Below are 17,178 nucleotides of genomic sequence, written 5' to 3'. Positions count from 1 at the left end.
AGTACTATTGTTATATAAATCAAGTTTTATTATAGGTAGCACAGAATACAGTTTTACCCCTTAGAGTGCATATTGTGTGAAGTTGTGCAAATAACTTGTGGCAGATAGCAATTTCTAACCCACAACACATTTCCCTGTATAGACATTCAGTAAATCATTTGATTACAGTTAAAAAGTCTCATTTACCAACAAATATCACTTCAAAAGACCGTGTAAAACAAGTTCTTGAAATTGCAATTTCGCGAATTTAAGTAGTTTTCCACAAAAAAGCACAAAAATCAGCAAATTGCATCACAATTTTTTTTTTTTTAAAAAAAGCCACCACAAAATCAAGCATTTATGGCCACAACAATAAAAAAAAGCCTTGAAGTCCTGTATGGACTATCTTGAGATGAATCTGTATGATTGTTTTGCTGCCACATGATTGGTTGATTGTACAATTGTAAGAATTAGTGGGGAGGGAGGTGTTCATGGGTGTTCCTATTAAATTGTCCAGTGAGTGTATATAGGCTTAGAACAATTACCACAGACAGAGGGTTTTATTTATTACATTTATCATTATTATTATTATTTTTTTTAAATCACAGATGTATTCATTACATTTTACCTTTCTATAATGTAACAACATGCATTAGAGGTCATGTACTGGGTAAAAAATACATTTAATGTTACCTAACCTGAATTTGCTAAACCTAAACAGTAAATTCATTATAAATCGTCGTCAGCGACAGAGATGCACTAACTACATATCCCAAAATTCTCACAAACCGACTTGCGTTGTTCAAGTGTCCAGTTCAACCAATCACGATTAGAGTCACATGTGACGTCACCCGCTTTGGTCCTACTTTTGCGCGAGCGCGCGGTACTGATGCAGAGCGGAGCCTGAACGCCCGAAGAGTCAGACTGGCAGTGCTTTTCCTATAGCATTCGAGGTGGGTGTGTTATTCAGTTCTCTTGTTGCTTTGTGATGTGTATTTGTTGCTATTATTTAAAACAAACAAACAAAACAAAAAACGTTGTTAAGTCTGTTGCATTAGAAGTGTTTCTATAAAGTCTTAAAATGTGAATTTGTATTTAAAAAATAAGCGTTAGAAGCAGACAATAGGCATGAATGCAACATCATGTATAGTGGTCCAGCTGGGTGATTGTTCATCTAGTTAAATTATGTTATTAATTCAGTAGGTGGGCTATAGATTGTTTTTACCTTGATGTTGCAGGTTGGTGGCAGCTAATTCCATAGGTATGAATTATCAGTGCATAATAAATCGCTAATTCATTAAAGGAATTTGTGAAAATGATCTGAAATGACAATAGATTTTGACGTGTTTGGTTTGGGGTCACTGAGTCTTTCATAGCTGGCCACGTTTTCAAAAAAAAAAAAAGGCTCGTCTGCTGAGTCTCTGGCAAAGGGAACAAATGTTGCTTTCACACGATGAGATAAGATGCAGGTATTAACAGAAAATAATTGTCGATCCGACACTGATTTGATGATTTATCGAGATATTTCTGTGATGTCTCGAGCCATAACTGGAGGACATATGCTCAGTACCACATGTAAGTCAACACTGTCTTTGTCTCTGCAGCCTTTCATTGAACACAGTGATTGTTGTCAGGTTGTATGGTAATGGGAAGCCATTAAAAACTGTTGTAAACCAGATATAGCTATATCTTACGAGTTTATATTACGGACATCGACATTTGGAATTCGCAATGCAATTTTACAGCAACAACATCTAGAGATATTGGGTGTGACAGCTTCTGTCATACCACGTGACCCATTATTTATCCGTAGCCTACTGATTATGAAACTCATTACTCAGTATGTTATGCATGATGCATTGATCATTTTTGCTGCAATCGTAGAATTGCACAAATGCAAACACTGATATACTCGTGTGTATCGTCTTTACTCAGATCGTGTACTCATTTAAAAATAAGATTGTATGTCACACACGGATTCCCAATGCTCATTCAGGGTTTTATATAAGGTCCAGTGTGATGTTCACTCGGTCATGCTGAGTGCACTTGGACATGTGTGAAACTGACTGGAGGAAAACGCCGCCGTCGCCTTTGTTCGTTTCAGACACAAAATCTCCTTTGTTTCCGTCCTTGAGCTGCCGCCCAGTTCACCTAACCCCGCTTAACGGGCTGGGTGTTTATAAACTGCAAATCGATGTCAATGATTTCAATCAGACATCTCTTATTTTAGCTAATACTGAATATATTTGATGCCTCCTCTCGTTGATGTATTTTTAAGAGCTTCAGGTAATGGGGTGTCCAGCTTTAGGCTACTTAATTGCTCGTCACTCCCAGAATAGAAGGGCAATTTTAATTTCAAGGGACAAAAAAGACCCATTTTGTGTCGTTTTTTTCTTTCTTGACTGCCTGTATATCACTCAACGTACACAATATTTGTAAACAGAACATCCGTGTTTGATATAGAAACTGAAAAGGAGGCTGATCAGGAGCCACCACTCCCAAATCCCATTGACTCTGGTGGCCAAGGGACAATAACACAGAAATTCACATGTATTTGCACACACACACACACACACACACACACACAAGTAATATTGTGAATTCCTTCATTATATAGTTTTCCAGCATGCTAAGAGACAGAAATTGACAGTAGAAAGAACTGTGTTCCTTTTTTTTTGTGTGCAACAGACTCTGACTTTACATCTGAAGCATTGTTATAATAATAGAGTATTGAGGAAAACATGCTGCTTGGGTAGGCGATGCTGTCAGACCACTGTTGTTTACCGGAGAACAGGGCTGTTGAAGATTATGCTGTTCATCTGTCATTTACAGACTGGTGGTTTGGGTTATAAAGAGAGAAAGAAATGGGCTTTCTGTCATGCAAGGTGATGATGATGTTGATGATGATGATGATATCATTTTTTATTTGCATGTATTCTGTAGGTATTTGAAACCCTCAAGTTTAATAGTGCAATGGCGTCCTCTGGAGGTAATCTGGAAAACAAACACAGATATGCTCTGCTACACAGCACATTTTATTTCATCTTAATTAAGTCATTTTCCATATGGAACATCATATTGTATAGTTATTATTATCAGTGTTTTATCATTCACAGATATCCATGTTAAGGAGCTGGACAAGCGTGCTTCTGGACAAGCATTTGAGGTCATTCTGAGCCCCTCGGCACCAGATGCCAAGGGAGATTTTCCTCTATCCACCCCAAAAAAGAAGGAGGTGTCGTTGGATGAGATCCAGAAGAAACTGGATGCAGCAGAGGAGAGACGTAAGGTAATAACATTATTGTAAATACACAGTTATTTATGCGTAAAAACATATCGATGTTTTGTATAAATAACACTGATGTGAGAGAGTGTTGTAATTATTCTAATATTAGTCACATATAAATTTTCATATAATGTCTTCCTGAATAGTATACTCTGTATAACCCTTAAGGACTCTTTGGTTATCCTGCTTGCCTCACTTTTTTCCTACAAGTTGCTAGCTAGTTTGGACATATGATGCAGTGATTATGATTATTTAAAACAAATCTCTTTAGAATCATGAGGCAGAGGTCCTGAAGCACTTGGCTGAAAAGCGAGAACATGAGAAGGAGGTTCTCCAGAAAGCAATGGAGGAGAACAACAACTTCAGCAAGATGGCAGAAGAAAAACTCAACCAGAAAATGGAAGCAAACAAAGAAAACCGTACAAAACAGATGGCAGCAATGAATGAGAAATTTAAGGAGAAGGTAAGCATTCATGTTGAAAATCTTTCACTTATAAGTCACAAAGCTTGGAATAAATCCTATTAATCCTATGATTATTATTTTTTTAAATTTCATTTTAGGACAAGAAAATTGAAGAAGTCCGAAAGAACAAAGAAACAAAAGATGGGGGCGAGGCTGAAGAGAACTGAGGGTTTTTTTTTCTTTCTTCTTTTGTGCTACTCAGTTTTAGGGTTGGTATTTTTTTTTCTTTTACTTATCCAAAGATTTATTTTTGCTCCGTTATATGGCCAGTATTATGTGTTTGTTTTGACGCGCTTTAGCTAAAGGTTAGGGGAGAAGCAGGTGCATAATTATCTTTTACCTTCCTGTGCTCAGACCTACTTTATATTTCCATCACCTGTAGAGTTGTCTATTTGCAGCTTTTGGCCTGTTAAATAAGCAGTCTTTTATCCTATTGGGAAGCATGCCTGTGTTACACATAGGTCTCTGGCTTTGTTTATTGCATTGTGCAAGTTGACCTGTACCTGTGTATGTCAGAACTGCAGTTCTTTGAGCTTAATAAAGGTGCACAGTTGCTTGTTATGTTTTAGCATTTAACAGTTTTAGATCTGCCCTTTTTGAAGATATTCATTTATGAACAGATAATATCCGCTTGTCTGTGTAACTCTCTTTCCATCTGGTTAACAAGCACATTCCTGCATTTACCTTGTCATTGGTAAACTTGTTAATATTTGTCGAGAAACACAGATCCATACTAAAATCAAACTGCATTGACAACATGGTCTGTATTTGATAGTCATAAAGTCACAGTTTCTATATTGGATGCATTTTATCTCTAAAGAGGGGAACCAAAAAACAGCATTCACTTATACATGTGTGAACATTTCCAGTAATTTTGGGCAGTAAGATCTAGTCTGTTTTGTATGTGTTACTGAAAGAGTAAAGAACAAAGTGAATAGTCACCAGAGGAACTGTACATCTAAAAGGCTGTCATTTTATTTGCATGTTGCAGTGTTTTTCCTCATCTATTTATCTGGTAAAGTACATTAGCTAGAACATTCTCCAGTAATTCAGCCTGTAGAGATAGCTTTCCTACTCAAGGGTGTGGAGAACGGTGGCCTGCTGTCGGATGCCATTACTAAATGATTCAGACAATATGACCTGTATTTGATATTCATAAACACACTTTCTATATTGGATGTATTTTATCTCTAAAGAGGGGAACCAAAAAATAGCATTCACTTAAACGTGTGAACATTTCCAGTAATGTTAGGCAGTAAGGTCTAGTCTGTTTTGTATGTGTTGACACCTAGTGGCCCATTTGAAGGCATGGCACTTTTTCATTCTTGAATGTTTTTTTCTAAGAGGTTGCTGGGAAGACGTGATCTGCAACTGAAATATCAACTGAATGAGGGTTTTTGATCAGCTTATTATACCCATGCAATGCAAATCTGAGCTCAATTGACTCTCTTGAATAAAATAAGTTGTGTTTCCAAATATGTTGTTTCCACAATGTAAATACACTTTTGTTTTTAAATACCATGCACTGAGATTTTTTTTTTTAACATTTGTTTTTATAAACTGCTCCCAAAATCCCAAATCCAAATTCCAACACAGTTAATCTTTACCTTGAATCTCCTGTTATGACCACATAAACAGTAAACTTAATAAGGTTTTACATTACAACTTAGGCCTTTTTGTCTAAGTAGGACAATTTTTCAATTTAGTAATGTAAAATGACTTACTCCTTTTGCAATTTCATGTACTCCTTTCTAGCACCGTCCATTTTCAGCATGAAGAATTAAAAATGATTTTGTCTGTGCTTGAAGTGTAAGTGTGGTTATTCAAATGTGGTGACATTTTTGTTTCAGATACAGACACTTAGTTCTGCTATGGATTTCAGTAATTTCCTCTTGCGAGATAAAGTCTTCTTCTGGCCTTAGTAAAAAGACCAAATCGCACAATACATATGTGGTCATTCAAATGATGTAAGATACATTCACACTAGCTTTTATCCATAACCACAAAATCTGTCCACTTACATCAAGAAAACCTCAAAGTCAATATGGCTTAAGATCCCATGCAATACCTATCATAAATGGCAGTTACAGTGGGAATAGAAAGTGAAGAAATGCTTAGTGGATCTGCTGTGTCTAAATGTATGATGAAGGACCTCTATTCACACACAGAGGCCTACAAAACCACATTGTTACCCGCCTCCGTGTGGGTAAAGAGAGGACATTTACACACTAGTCCCAAACCAAAAGGGACAAAATACTCATTAGAAACACCAGCTCTTATTCTAGGCCTACAAAAAGCAAATGTTTATTTCAAAAATAAGAACCTTATAGAAAACTGCATTTGAGCAAAAATAATAATAATAATAATAATAATAATAATAAAATAAAAAAAGAAGAAAAAGTAATTTAACACCTATGAATGGGTAATTAACACTGGTATACATGCATCGACTATCACTATAGGTCTATTCTGCACGTCACATACAATCACTTCTGTGTTAGACAGTGACACATTTCGCAATATCCTGCCCACACCTTAGTATTTCGTTCGCGAATTCACATCATAGTTGACCCACGAAAAGTTTTAACGTTAATAAATGTCTTCCGCATTGAATCATCTCTCCTTCGCTTGCTGCTGAGGCGACGTTATTAGGAAGTGGGTGGGTCCGTTTCACCCTCTTCATATATTGTATGAACAACCTAGTCCTGAAGTCTGCAGTCTATAGAATCTTCTCTCCCATTGGTGGATTATCAAGAGAACACGCTGTGTCAGTCACAGCCCGCTGACCTGATTGGCTGAGCCGCTTGTCATTCTTTCGGTCTATACAACTCGGCTGTCCGGTTCTGCAGGGCGCTGACAGGAGCTTCACCCGCTGGAACATTTATCAACACATATTTCGCTTTCGTCATGTATATGCTTCAGGTCTTCTCAAGAGCGTATAAAAGGTCGTGCACAAATTCGTTTTCGCTGATTGGCTCTTGAAAAGGTAAGTTACCATATATACCGACGAGTGTTAGGCGACGGTTATGAGAAAATACCAAATCTTAATTATCCATATTTGGATAGATGGAGCGCGTTTATATATATATATATATATATATATATATATATATATATATATATATATATATATATATATATATATAATGTTGCCTGATATCGCTGAAATAGTAAGTGTCTGCTAAAAGATTACAGGACAAACTGAATTGTCACCAGAGGAACGGCACATCTAAAAGGCTGTCTTTTTTTTTTCTTTTCTTTCTTTTTTTTTTTTTGTCCTGAACTGTTTATTCTGTAAAGTACATTAGCTAGAACATTCTCCAGTTATTCAGCCTGTAGCGATAGCTTTCCTACTTGAGGTTGTGGAGAACGTTGGCCTGTTGTCAGATGCCATTACTAAACGATTCACAGAGCTTTACTCTGTCTAGTCCTCGTAGTGAGATTTTTTAACCTTACAGTTAATTCACAGACACTTCTCTTTTGCCTTTGTCCCGTTAACAGGCGAGTTTTTCCACATGAAGACATTTTAGTGCCAGTTCGTGAAGTTGAGAAATTACACACTTCAGAAAAAATGCCACATTAGCTATTTACATTCCTCCAATGATTACACAATGTCCTACGTAATTGTCGAATGTTGATAATTTACTAGTTTCTACCTGGTAGTATCAATCAGTTATGTCTGTCCTGATTGGAAGTATCAGCATAAAATGATCCTAATCTAGGTTTACATAGTAAATTAGTATTTTCAGACAGATTTTGTTGTAACAGACAAAAATCACATCTTGAAAGAATTCTTGGGTTGTGAGTTGAGCTTGGCAGGCGATTTAATGCCGTTGCAAGCAAAGACAGCAGCCGACAACATAGTTCTGGCAGGGTCACAAGTTTACGTTTAAAATCTCATAGTGTGAGTGCTGTTGCGACACTCAGCTGAAAGCCATGAATAAGAGGGCAGCAGAGGATTACGCGAAACATCGAGGACAACAGCAAACACCTTGGTGACAATGGAAACATAAATGAAACATGTAAATGGACAGAAAAACATCTGTATTATCTCAAGCTCACTTTGAAGAACATTTCTTTTTACACAACCCCATTTTCTGTATGAACCCACATTGATGTGGGTCTGATGACTTCATTGCTTCAATCGCTGGTCTGTCATTAGAGGAGCTTCATCGTATAATATGACATGGAGAACACATGCTATCTTACAATCTGTTATATAATTCAACCAAGGTTTTTATTGTGATTATCTTGTAAAGTGTAACAAGAAATAGTCTTAAAAGACTGCTACAAAGGTTAGCACTGGGGGCTTGGCTAGTGCTTATTTCAACCACATTTATCCAAATTGTTTTTTACATGAGATCAGATTTCATAAAGACATTTTTATGATGGATGTACTGAAAATGATCACTCAAACCACTTCAGGATGTCTGACAGGTACTTTACAGGCTGAGCTGGTCAAACTGGTAGACCATTTTTGCCAACTGACAATAAACACCCCGCTTAATACATTAATACACAATGAATATGGTCCATGACTGCCTATGCTGAAGCTTCAATGAGAAAAAAACACATGCAAAATTGCAGTTTGTGATTAGACAGCAATCTTTTGCATGAGGAACACCACAGGATGTGGTGGTCACTTGTGATGGGCTGATTTGCATATTTATATGTTACAGCAAACAGATTTTATCTGAACAAGAGCTGCACTGTATCACAAGTGTACATGGTTAAAATCTAATCAGAATACAATCCAAATACAAGACCAGAACTAAACATCTTCACTGACATCCACATTTCTGAATCTGTTAAAGTGAGATACAAATAAAATTAATTAAATTGAACACTGGTCAATTTAATTTGAAGACAAAAAAAAAAAAAAAAGACAAGAATGATCATTAACCATGATGTTTTTTGCTTTTACACACTACAGATCCCAGAAAGTTCAGCTTCATTCACCTTCATCATGGCGACCGTGGTGATGGAGCAGATTGGCCGTTTGTTTATAAACGTGCAGCAACTGCGTCAGATTCCCCAGCTGCTTGAGTCTGCTTTTCCCACACTGCCATGCACAGTGAGCATCGGCGATGTGCCTCGCGTCTTCAGGGAGTCACACATCCTCACAGGTTACCGCCCACCTGACCACAACTGGCGCTATTATTTCCTCTCTCTCTTCCAGCGGCATAACGAGACGATAAATGTGTGGACACATTTGCTAGCCTCGCTTGTCATACTCGTCAAGTTTCAGGAAGTGTCAGAGACTGTGGACTTCCTGCGTGACTCACATGCGCAGCCGCTCTTCATCGGTCTCCTGACTGCGTTCACCTATCTGACCTGCAGCTCTCTCGCCCACCTGCTCTCTGCCAAATCCGAGCTCTCCAATTACACTTTCTACTTCCTGGACTATGTGGGCGTAGCCGTGTACCAGTATGGCAGCGCCCTGGTGCATTTCTACTACGTGATAGAAGAAACATGGCATGCTTACATTCGAGGCTTCTTCTTGCCCACTGCTGCTTTTATGGCATGGCTCTCGTGTGCTGGTTGCTGCTATGGCAAGTATGCCAGTCGCCGCCTGCCTAGGTTCGGCCACAAGTTCTGTCAGATGGTGCCCTCAGCCCTGGCCTACTGCTTAGATATCAGCCCAGTGGTGCATCGCATTTACACGTGCTACAGTTCACAGCAGGGTTGCACCGACCCAGCTGTAACTTTCCACTTTTATCAGGTCCTCTTCTTTCTGGTCAGTGCCTTCTTCTTCACTTACCCTCATCCAGAGTGCTGGTTCCCTGGGCGCTGCGACTTTATTGGCCAGGGCCACCAGATCTTTCATCTGTTTCTCGTGTTGTGCACGCTGATGCAGATTGAGGCTGTGCGCATGGACTACACTGAGCGAAGGCCCTTATACGAGCGCCTGCACGGTGACTTGGCTCATGACGCTGCGGCTCTGTTCGTCTTCACAACGTGCTGCAGTGCCCTCACCGCCTTCTATGTGCGGAAGCAAGTGAAAGCCTACCTTGAAGAAAAACAAGAATAACCTGCCACCATTAAAAAGCAGGAGTGAGGAGACTTGGGAAGGCGAGAATTGAGTGGGAGACCTTGAGCAAATGATCAAACTGGTATACTAAGTACATTGACAGTTAGGGACCTGTTGTCATTTAATCCCATTTTTGGAGGTGGGGAAGGGAATTGGAGTGTGAGCCTTGTATTTGTTTTTTGTACTACCAAAATGTATTTTTAGTCAGTGATGTACTGTTCACAACATTTATAGTTTAAAACACACACGAAGACAGGAGACTAAAGGAAATGAAATGAGGAATAAGAGAGATTTTACTCTATTCTAAAGGCTTGTGAAAGTCCAGTCGCATGAATGTGTGATCTGTTTTGTGGGTGCAAAGGCACTGTGGACTGAATTGCAAAAATGTTGATGGACAAAAATTCTGACCCCACCTCAGTTGGCGTACTATGCATATGTTATTGTCAGTAATGTGTTCAAATTGTGAAACCTGAGCTGTAGTGAAACTATTAATACCCTGATGATGGACTAAAACCTCTAAAAAATGTGTGGAAACATTTTGCACCTAATGGTCGAATCACAACGCCAGGAGGAGGGGAAAGCAGATGTAATTGAGAACGCCATTAGACACAAATTTAAACAAATAACTTTTTTGTTCCAAAAATTTTTCCTTTTGCTGTTCTGTTGTAGGTCAATGATATGAGGTATTGGATGGTAAAAGCAGCTGTTATTGTTACATATTTTTTTGCTAGGAAGTTTGTGGGGGACGATTGTGGCAGAGCGCAGGATCAGCCATTGATAAGACACCTCTGAAGCATGCAGAGATAAAGCACTTGCTCAATGGCCAGCAGTGGGAGTTTGCCAGCTTCGTCTATAAGTTAATGTTTGATTTGAGACAGGTTACATCCTTACAAAAACTAGGTACTACTTAGGTACATAGTGTATAGTAGAGATGTGTGTGGGACAACTAAGAATCTCATCCTGCAGAAATTAATTAACTTGCAGAAAGTCCCATCCTGCTCTCTCAGAAAGTTTGACTAATTCCGCCTGCTCCTGTGGTTGGGTTTGCCTGTCTACTATATTTGCTAATGCAGTTAGTTGGGTATGTTTCCCAAAATATACATAAAATAGTAATTGAAACCACTGTACACTTGTCCGGAAAAAGTAGTTAGAGAACACGAATGACTGAACATGGTGAATGCATGGCCGCTCCCATGACTTTTTTGTCAGGTCTCACAGGATCCCAGGCCTGACCAACACTTTTATTGTATAGTATGTAGAAAATATTGCATAGTACACCATTCTAGACACAGCTGCAATCTCAAAAAAGCCAATCAAATTTGCACACCATCCATGTTCTTCTTTTAAAACATTCTCAGTGTGATGCTTCTGATCACGTTTGTAAAGCATCAAGTAGCAGCATGAGAAATGAGATCTGAAATGAGTTTGACTCAAAGAAGCTCACTTTCTTGGTGCTTTCAAGGGCATTTAGGGCATGGCTGCTAGAAGGGACATTTTAAATCGGTTTTTACATCCTTAAATTGGCAGAAAATACTGATACCAGTTCTGCTTTAGTGTATCATATTTATGTAAGCCACAAAACAGCTTGAAGCTGACTGTTGACTTGCCTTCATTCACCAATTGTTGCTTATAAGCTCCTGAAACCTGAAAATGTTCCATAATTGTGTGAAGGCAATCACTGAGTGTCATGTGTGCCTCTAAATACTGCCACTTGATGTTGCCCTGGCTGATTGAAATCAATATGCCTGTTCTTTTCAGAAGATGTGCCAATATGCTTTATATTCGTGCTTACGGCTGATATATTTCTATTTTGCACTGCAGTAAAACAGGATAGTTTTCATATTTTACGTTTTTATTTTTGAGAATGAAAAGGCCGAAAAAATTGAAGAGATAAACATTATATAAAGTTGAAAGTCCATCCAATGTTGATTGAACTGATTCGGTACTGATGAGACTTTATGATGTCAATTATTAACACTTGGTCACAGGGGCTTTAGAGAAACGGATTGTTTGCCCTTGATTTTGTAATTATGTGATTAATGCTTTTGTCATCAAGATGTTATTTTGGAACCCAAAGGGCTTACAGTGTTGAATTTTGCCTTTTAACACTTCATGATGTCAATGCTGTTGTGCATATTGTTACCTGGGTGAAGTGTTTAGTGTTGTTTAGTGTGTGTTAATGTGCCTGAATACAGTATGTGCATGCATCTATGTGAGCCAGTGAACGTACAGGTGTAGTGAGTGTGTGCAGTTTCTAGTTAATACACTGCTTAGCTGCATGTAAATGCAGTATGAGGGTGCATAATGGTTACCAGTTTATTAGAGATCTACCTTATACCTACACTCATTGCCTTTAAAAAAAAATCACACTAGCCTACACTACCATATACCATTGAGTATATGGTATATCATGTACCACTGAGGTCCATCGGTTTTTCAGTCTGACTCTACTATCACTGGAAAGGGACCACAACTGGACCACTATACTTTCTTAGACTAGACTGAATTTTATTTGGATATTGGATTATTCTCAGCACAGCAGGAACACAGATGCACAGATGTTGGTGGCACTGATATGAGTGTATCAGGTACCTTGAGGAAGGCCTTGAGTCAGTAATCGCTCATCTACACTTGCAAGTGCATGTAACTTATAAAATGGCCAGTGAATGTAGTTACAAGGTAGTTGCACTTAATAAACCAGCAAATAAGTGTTAGAAGGCATTTTTCCTTAATTAGATTTAGTTTTGGTTTTAGTTTTAGTAAACATTCTTTTACGTTTAACATTCTGCATATGCCATTAACTTGAAAGGGTTTTTATTGTGATGGATAACATGCTACCTGATGTTGGCTTAGTTTCCCCAAAAGATTTGTAGCACAAACAAGTGCAAGACGAAGCATCACTTTGAACACTCCATAGCAGAGATGTGCAACTCTGCAGTGCTTTTGGGAAACAGAGTGTTTTTGTTATATGAATTATTTGTTGTGTAACGTATCTGCACCAGCAGAGTACCATAAGTATGATGTCACTGATAGATGGACTCATGGACCGATGATGCCATTGACTGTCTCATGAAGTCTAATGAAGTGACTGACTGTTGGACCAATGATGATTTCTGTGGCAGGAATATGTGCCATAAAATGACTGCAGCCTTTTCCTTGTTAATTGAAATAATTGGTTTACTGTACCAGGTTTATTAGTTATTGGGACTAATTTGTACTACTTCTTGAAAAGTATGTGTTATTACAAAAACTGCACAGTTAATGTATTTTTTTTTCTATAAATGCAGCTTATTTACCCTGTGTATTTGAGAGAAGCTATATGTTTGAGGACTTTAAAATTAAATGCTATAAGGAAGATGTACATGTTAAGGGGAAGCAAAAAGCTGGCACCGTGTCAGTGTAGGACGATGAGGTCATCACCAGGCACGAGCAGGCTTGAATAGCCTGTCAGAATTTAGCTTAATGTTTTTAATGGGAAAACCCCACTACATACAGTATGACTGACACAACTAAACTGTGAAATTGATTTTGCATTTAATCTGGCTCAAAATAGAATCTGAGCAGATTTTAAAATACTTCTGTATTAATACATTTAACTAATAAGTTAAATACAAGTTGGGGTTTGTGTTATGGTCACGACCAGATATACATCATAAGAAAGGTTTGCTAGGAAAGTGTTTAGTGTCTCAATGAGGTTAGCACTGGCGTTCACTGTTAAACTCTCTGCTCTCACTTTGACTAACAGTCATATGTCATACTGCAGAGACATGAGGGGGAGTAAAAATGTCTGGGGTCTATTTAAAACAGAGCAACAACAACAACAACAACATCAACAACAACAAAACCAACAATGTATAAAATAACTCATGTTGCATTGTGGAATTAAAATAAATAAACAAGTGTTGTCCTGTCATTGTGTGCATGTAAATTGTGATACTGTTGAACACATGATATTTTTAATGGTATTTTATTTTATTTTGTTAATAGCTACAGTTACATCTTATGGATAAAGCCAAGTAATTGAGAAGGTCATGTAGTTAGACATCAATATCAACATTATAATTGTGTTAGAATTCACACAACTAGTAACTGTTTACTTTTTGTTCCACTAACGTGCCATGTTCTTCAGTTTCCTCCCACCTCCTGCCAGTAGGTGGTAGTCTCACGCTCAGTATTACCAGGATAGGATTCAGATCCAGTGTGACCCTGACAGGATAAAGTGGGTACTGAAGTCGAATGAATAAAATTAAAATTAAAATTTAGAAATAAAGAGCACGAAAATTGTATATTTAATCTGGAAAGTAGGGCTATACAGTATAACAAATTTGAAATTGAATTATTCTATAACCACTGATACTAACATCTAGCATTTTCACCTATGTGTGTAAATGAAATATTAAAAGTAATACCGCCTGAATAAAAACAGATGACCTCTAGTTTCAGCAAGCATTTAATCTCAGTTTTTATTAGGTTCTCTCGGCTATGCTGTTTAAACCTTTTATTGACTTGAATTTAATTTGGTGGAGTTTGAGATATCACTACACTCTGTTATTAAAAATGGGACTGCAAATGGATAAAGACAAGCGGAGAGGGAGTAAAGGAAAGATAATCAAAAGTTAGTATAAAATCAATGCAAGCAATTCCTTTTAATTCTTTATTGCTTGTCTAACTTTATGAGCAAATTCAGATATCAAGCCCTTTGTTAAGTGACATTACAATATTCAATAAAATATAAAATGAAACTTTCTTGACAGGTAATAGTGCTGATATCTCTGTGCTGATAGTGAACAATGTTTTGTATACTATATCATTCATAATAATTACAGTGCCCTTTACTAGTATTGGCACCCTTGGTAAATTTCATCAAAGAAGGCAATAAAAAATTGTCTTTATTGTTTAACCTTTTGATCTTTTGTTCAGAAAATGGATCTCTCATAGATATCAAAAATTTGCAAACAAAACACAGTGTTATATACATACAGTATCTCACAAAAGTGAGTGCACCCCTCACATTTTTGTAAATATTTGATTATAACTTTTAATGTGACAACACTGAAGAAATGACACTTTGCTACAATGTAAAGTAGTGAGTGTACAGCTTGTGTAACAGTGTAAATTTGCTGTCCCCTCAAAATAACTCAACACACAGCCATTAATGTCTAAATCGCTGGCAACAAAAGTGAGTACACCCCTAAGTGAAAATGTCCAAATTGGGCCCAAAGTGTCAATATTTTGTGTGGCACCATTATTTTCCAGCACTGCCTTAACCCTCTTGGGCATGGAGTTCACCAGAGCTTCACTGGTTGCCACTGGAGTCCTCTTCCACTCCTCCATGACAACATCATGGAGCTGGTGAATGTTAGAGAACTTGTGCTCCTCCACCTTCCGTTTGAGGATGCCCCACAGATGCTCAATAGGGTTTAGTCCATCACCTTCAACCTCAGCTTCTTTAGCAAGGCAGTGGTCGTTATCATGCTGGAATTCTGCTCCGTGGCCCAGTCTCCGAAGGGAGGAGATCATGCTCTGCTTCAGTATGTCACAGTACATGCTGGCATTCATGGTTCCCTCAATGAACTGTAGCTCCCCAGTGCCGGCAGCACTCATGCAGCCCCAGACCATGACACTCCTACCACCATGCTTGACTGTAGGAAAGACACACTTGTGTTTGTACTCCTCACCTGGTTGCCGCCACACACACTTGACACCATCTGAACCAAATAAGTTTATCTTGGTCTCATCAGACCACAGGACATGGTTCCAGTAATCCATGCCCTTAGTCTGCTTGTCTTCAGCAAACTGTTTGCAGGCTTTCTTGTGCATCATCTTTAGAAGCGGCTTCCTTCTCGGAAGACAGCCATGCAGACCAATTTGATGCAGTGTGTGGCATATGGTCTGACAGGTCTGACAGGTTTTCTATGGGTTTCAAGTCAGGGGACTGGTATGGCCATGGCAGGACCTTGATTTTGTGGTCAGTAAACCATTGCTGTGTTGATTTTGATGTATGTTTTGGATCATTGTCCTGCTGGAAGATCCAACCATGGCCCATTTTAAGCTTTCTGGTAGAGGCAGTCAGGTTTTCATTTAATATCTGTTGATATTTGATGGAGTCCATGATGCCATATATCATAACAAAATGTCCAGGTTCTCTGGCAGAAAAACAGCCCTAAAACATTAAAGAGCCACCACCATATTTAACCGTGGACCTGAGGTACTTTTCCACATGGCTACCTCTCTGTGTGCACCAAAACCACCTCTGGTGTTTATTTCCAAAAAGCTCTGTTTTGGTTTCATCTGACCATAGAACCCGATCCCATTTGAAGTTCCAGTAGTGTCTGGCAAACTGAAGACACCTGAGTTTGTTTTTGGATGAGAGTTTTTCTTGAAACCCTTCCAAATATTTTGTGGTGATGTTGGTGAATTTGGATTGTAGTTTTGGAGACTTTCTGACACCAAGACACAACTAACTTCTGCAATTCTCCAGCTGTGATCCTTGGAGATTTTTTGGCCACTTGAACCATCCTCTTCACAGTGCATTGAGACAATATAGATACACGTTGATTCATACTCTTCCAGGTTGATTCATAACATTTACAGTTGAATGACTAAGGGAATTTGGCTTATGTTTTACCTCATATTTATACACTTGTGAAACAGGAAGTCATGGTTGAACAATTTCCTGTTCCTAATCACCCAGGTTTACAAAAGGTTTTTAAAAATGTCCATGGGAATATAAGTTATAGGGGTGTCAATAATTCTTGCACACCTATATTTAACAAAGATATTTTTGTGAATAAACCTGTGTTGTGTTTGATATCCATGTTGTTTGATATCCATGAAAGCAGAGTATTTATTGGGATTTCTTTTAAACAGAAGATCAAAAGGTTAAACAAATAAAGACAAGTTTTCACAGCCTTCTTTGCTCATATTTACCAAGGGTGCCGATATTAGTGGAGGGCACTGCATGTCCTTGTACGCCCTATGAGACATGTGCGTCTTGTACATAATACAAAATAATTGTACAACCTGTGACTATAGCAAATGTAAATCTTGCACAAGGAAATGTAACTCAGTAATAGCTAAAGTGTCAATTAAATCACATTCTACAACATATTGTATCTACAATAAGGTGCTTTTAAGATCTGGCACCAAATCCCCATTTCAGCAGAGATGACCACAAGGTGGCAGTCTTGCCAAAGCATGAAAACATTCAAAACATCTCAACATGTATTTTCCTTCTTGCTGAAAGAACATAGTAGTAGAATAATACTTTGAATTAGCACACAATATTGCCAGCTAATATAAATATAAGTCCTTGTATGTCCTTGGTAATTAGATTTTAATTTGAAGTTGAATACCTCAAGGATGTATGGACATGTTTCCCAGGAATATCATTCTTTCTGCTGGTGCAGATGCATGAGA

The 17,178-nt window shown here is 38.2% G+C and overlaps 2 protein-coding genes across 3 annotated transcripts; both read left to right on the top strand.

The window, feature by feature from the left end:
* Positions 1-862: 862 nt before the first annotated feature.
* On the top strand, positions 863-4,473 carry stmn1b (stathmin 1b). The gene is made up of 5 exons (XM_053632561.1): positions 863-932; positions 2,923-2,968; positions 3,096-3,268; positions 3,537-3,728; positions 3,827-4,473. Exons 2-5 carry the CDS (start codon positions 2,953-2,955, stop codon positions 3,893-3,895), a joined length of 450 nt encoding a protein of 149 aa, XP_053488536.1. The 5' UTR covers positions 863-932; positions 2,923-2,952; the 3' UTR covers positions 3,896-4,473.
* Positions 4,474-6,472: 1,999 nt separating this feature from the next.
* Positions 6,473-13,672, top strand: paqr7b (progestin and adipoQ receptor family member VII, b). Of its 2 annotated transcripts, none has more exons than XM_053632548.1 (2): positions 6,473-6,714; positions 8,662-13,672. In XM_053632548.1, the coding sequence occupies exon 2, from the start codon at positions 8,695-8,697 to the stop codon at positions 9,757-9,759; it is 1,065 nt and encodes a 354-aa protein (XP_053488523.1). In that variant the 5' UTR covers positions 6,473-6,714; positions 8,662-8,694; the 3' UTR covers positions 9,760-13,672. The 2 variants fall into 2 exon arrangements, with proteins under 2 accessions (XP_053488523.1, XP_053488516.1); XM_053632541.1 differs by lacking the exon at positions 6,473-6,714 and adding an exon at positions 7,002-7,750.
* Positions 13,673-17,178: the final 3,506 nt, after the last annotated feature.

This window comes from Ictalurus furcatus, chromosome 1, assembly GCF_023375685.1.
Source record: "Ictalurus furcatus strain D&B chromosome 1, Billie_1.0, whole genome shotgun sequence".
Lineage (NCBI taxonomy): Eukaryota > Metazoa > Chordata > Actinopteri > Siluriformes > Ictaluridae > Ictalurus > Ictalurus furcatus.
The sequence above is the reverse complement of the archived record's forward strand: the minus strand, read 5'-3'. Positions and strand labels throughout refer to the sequence as shown.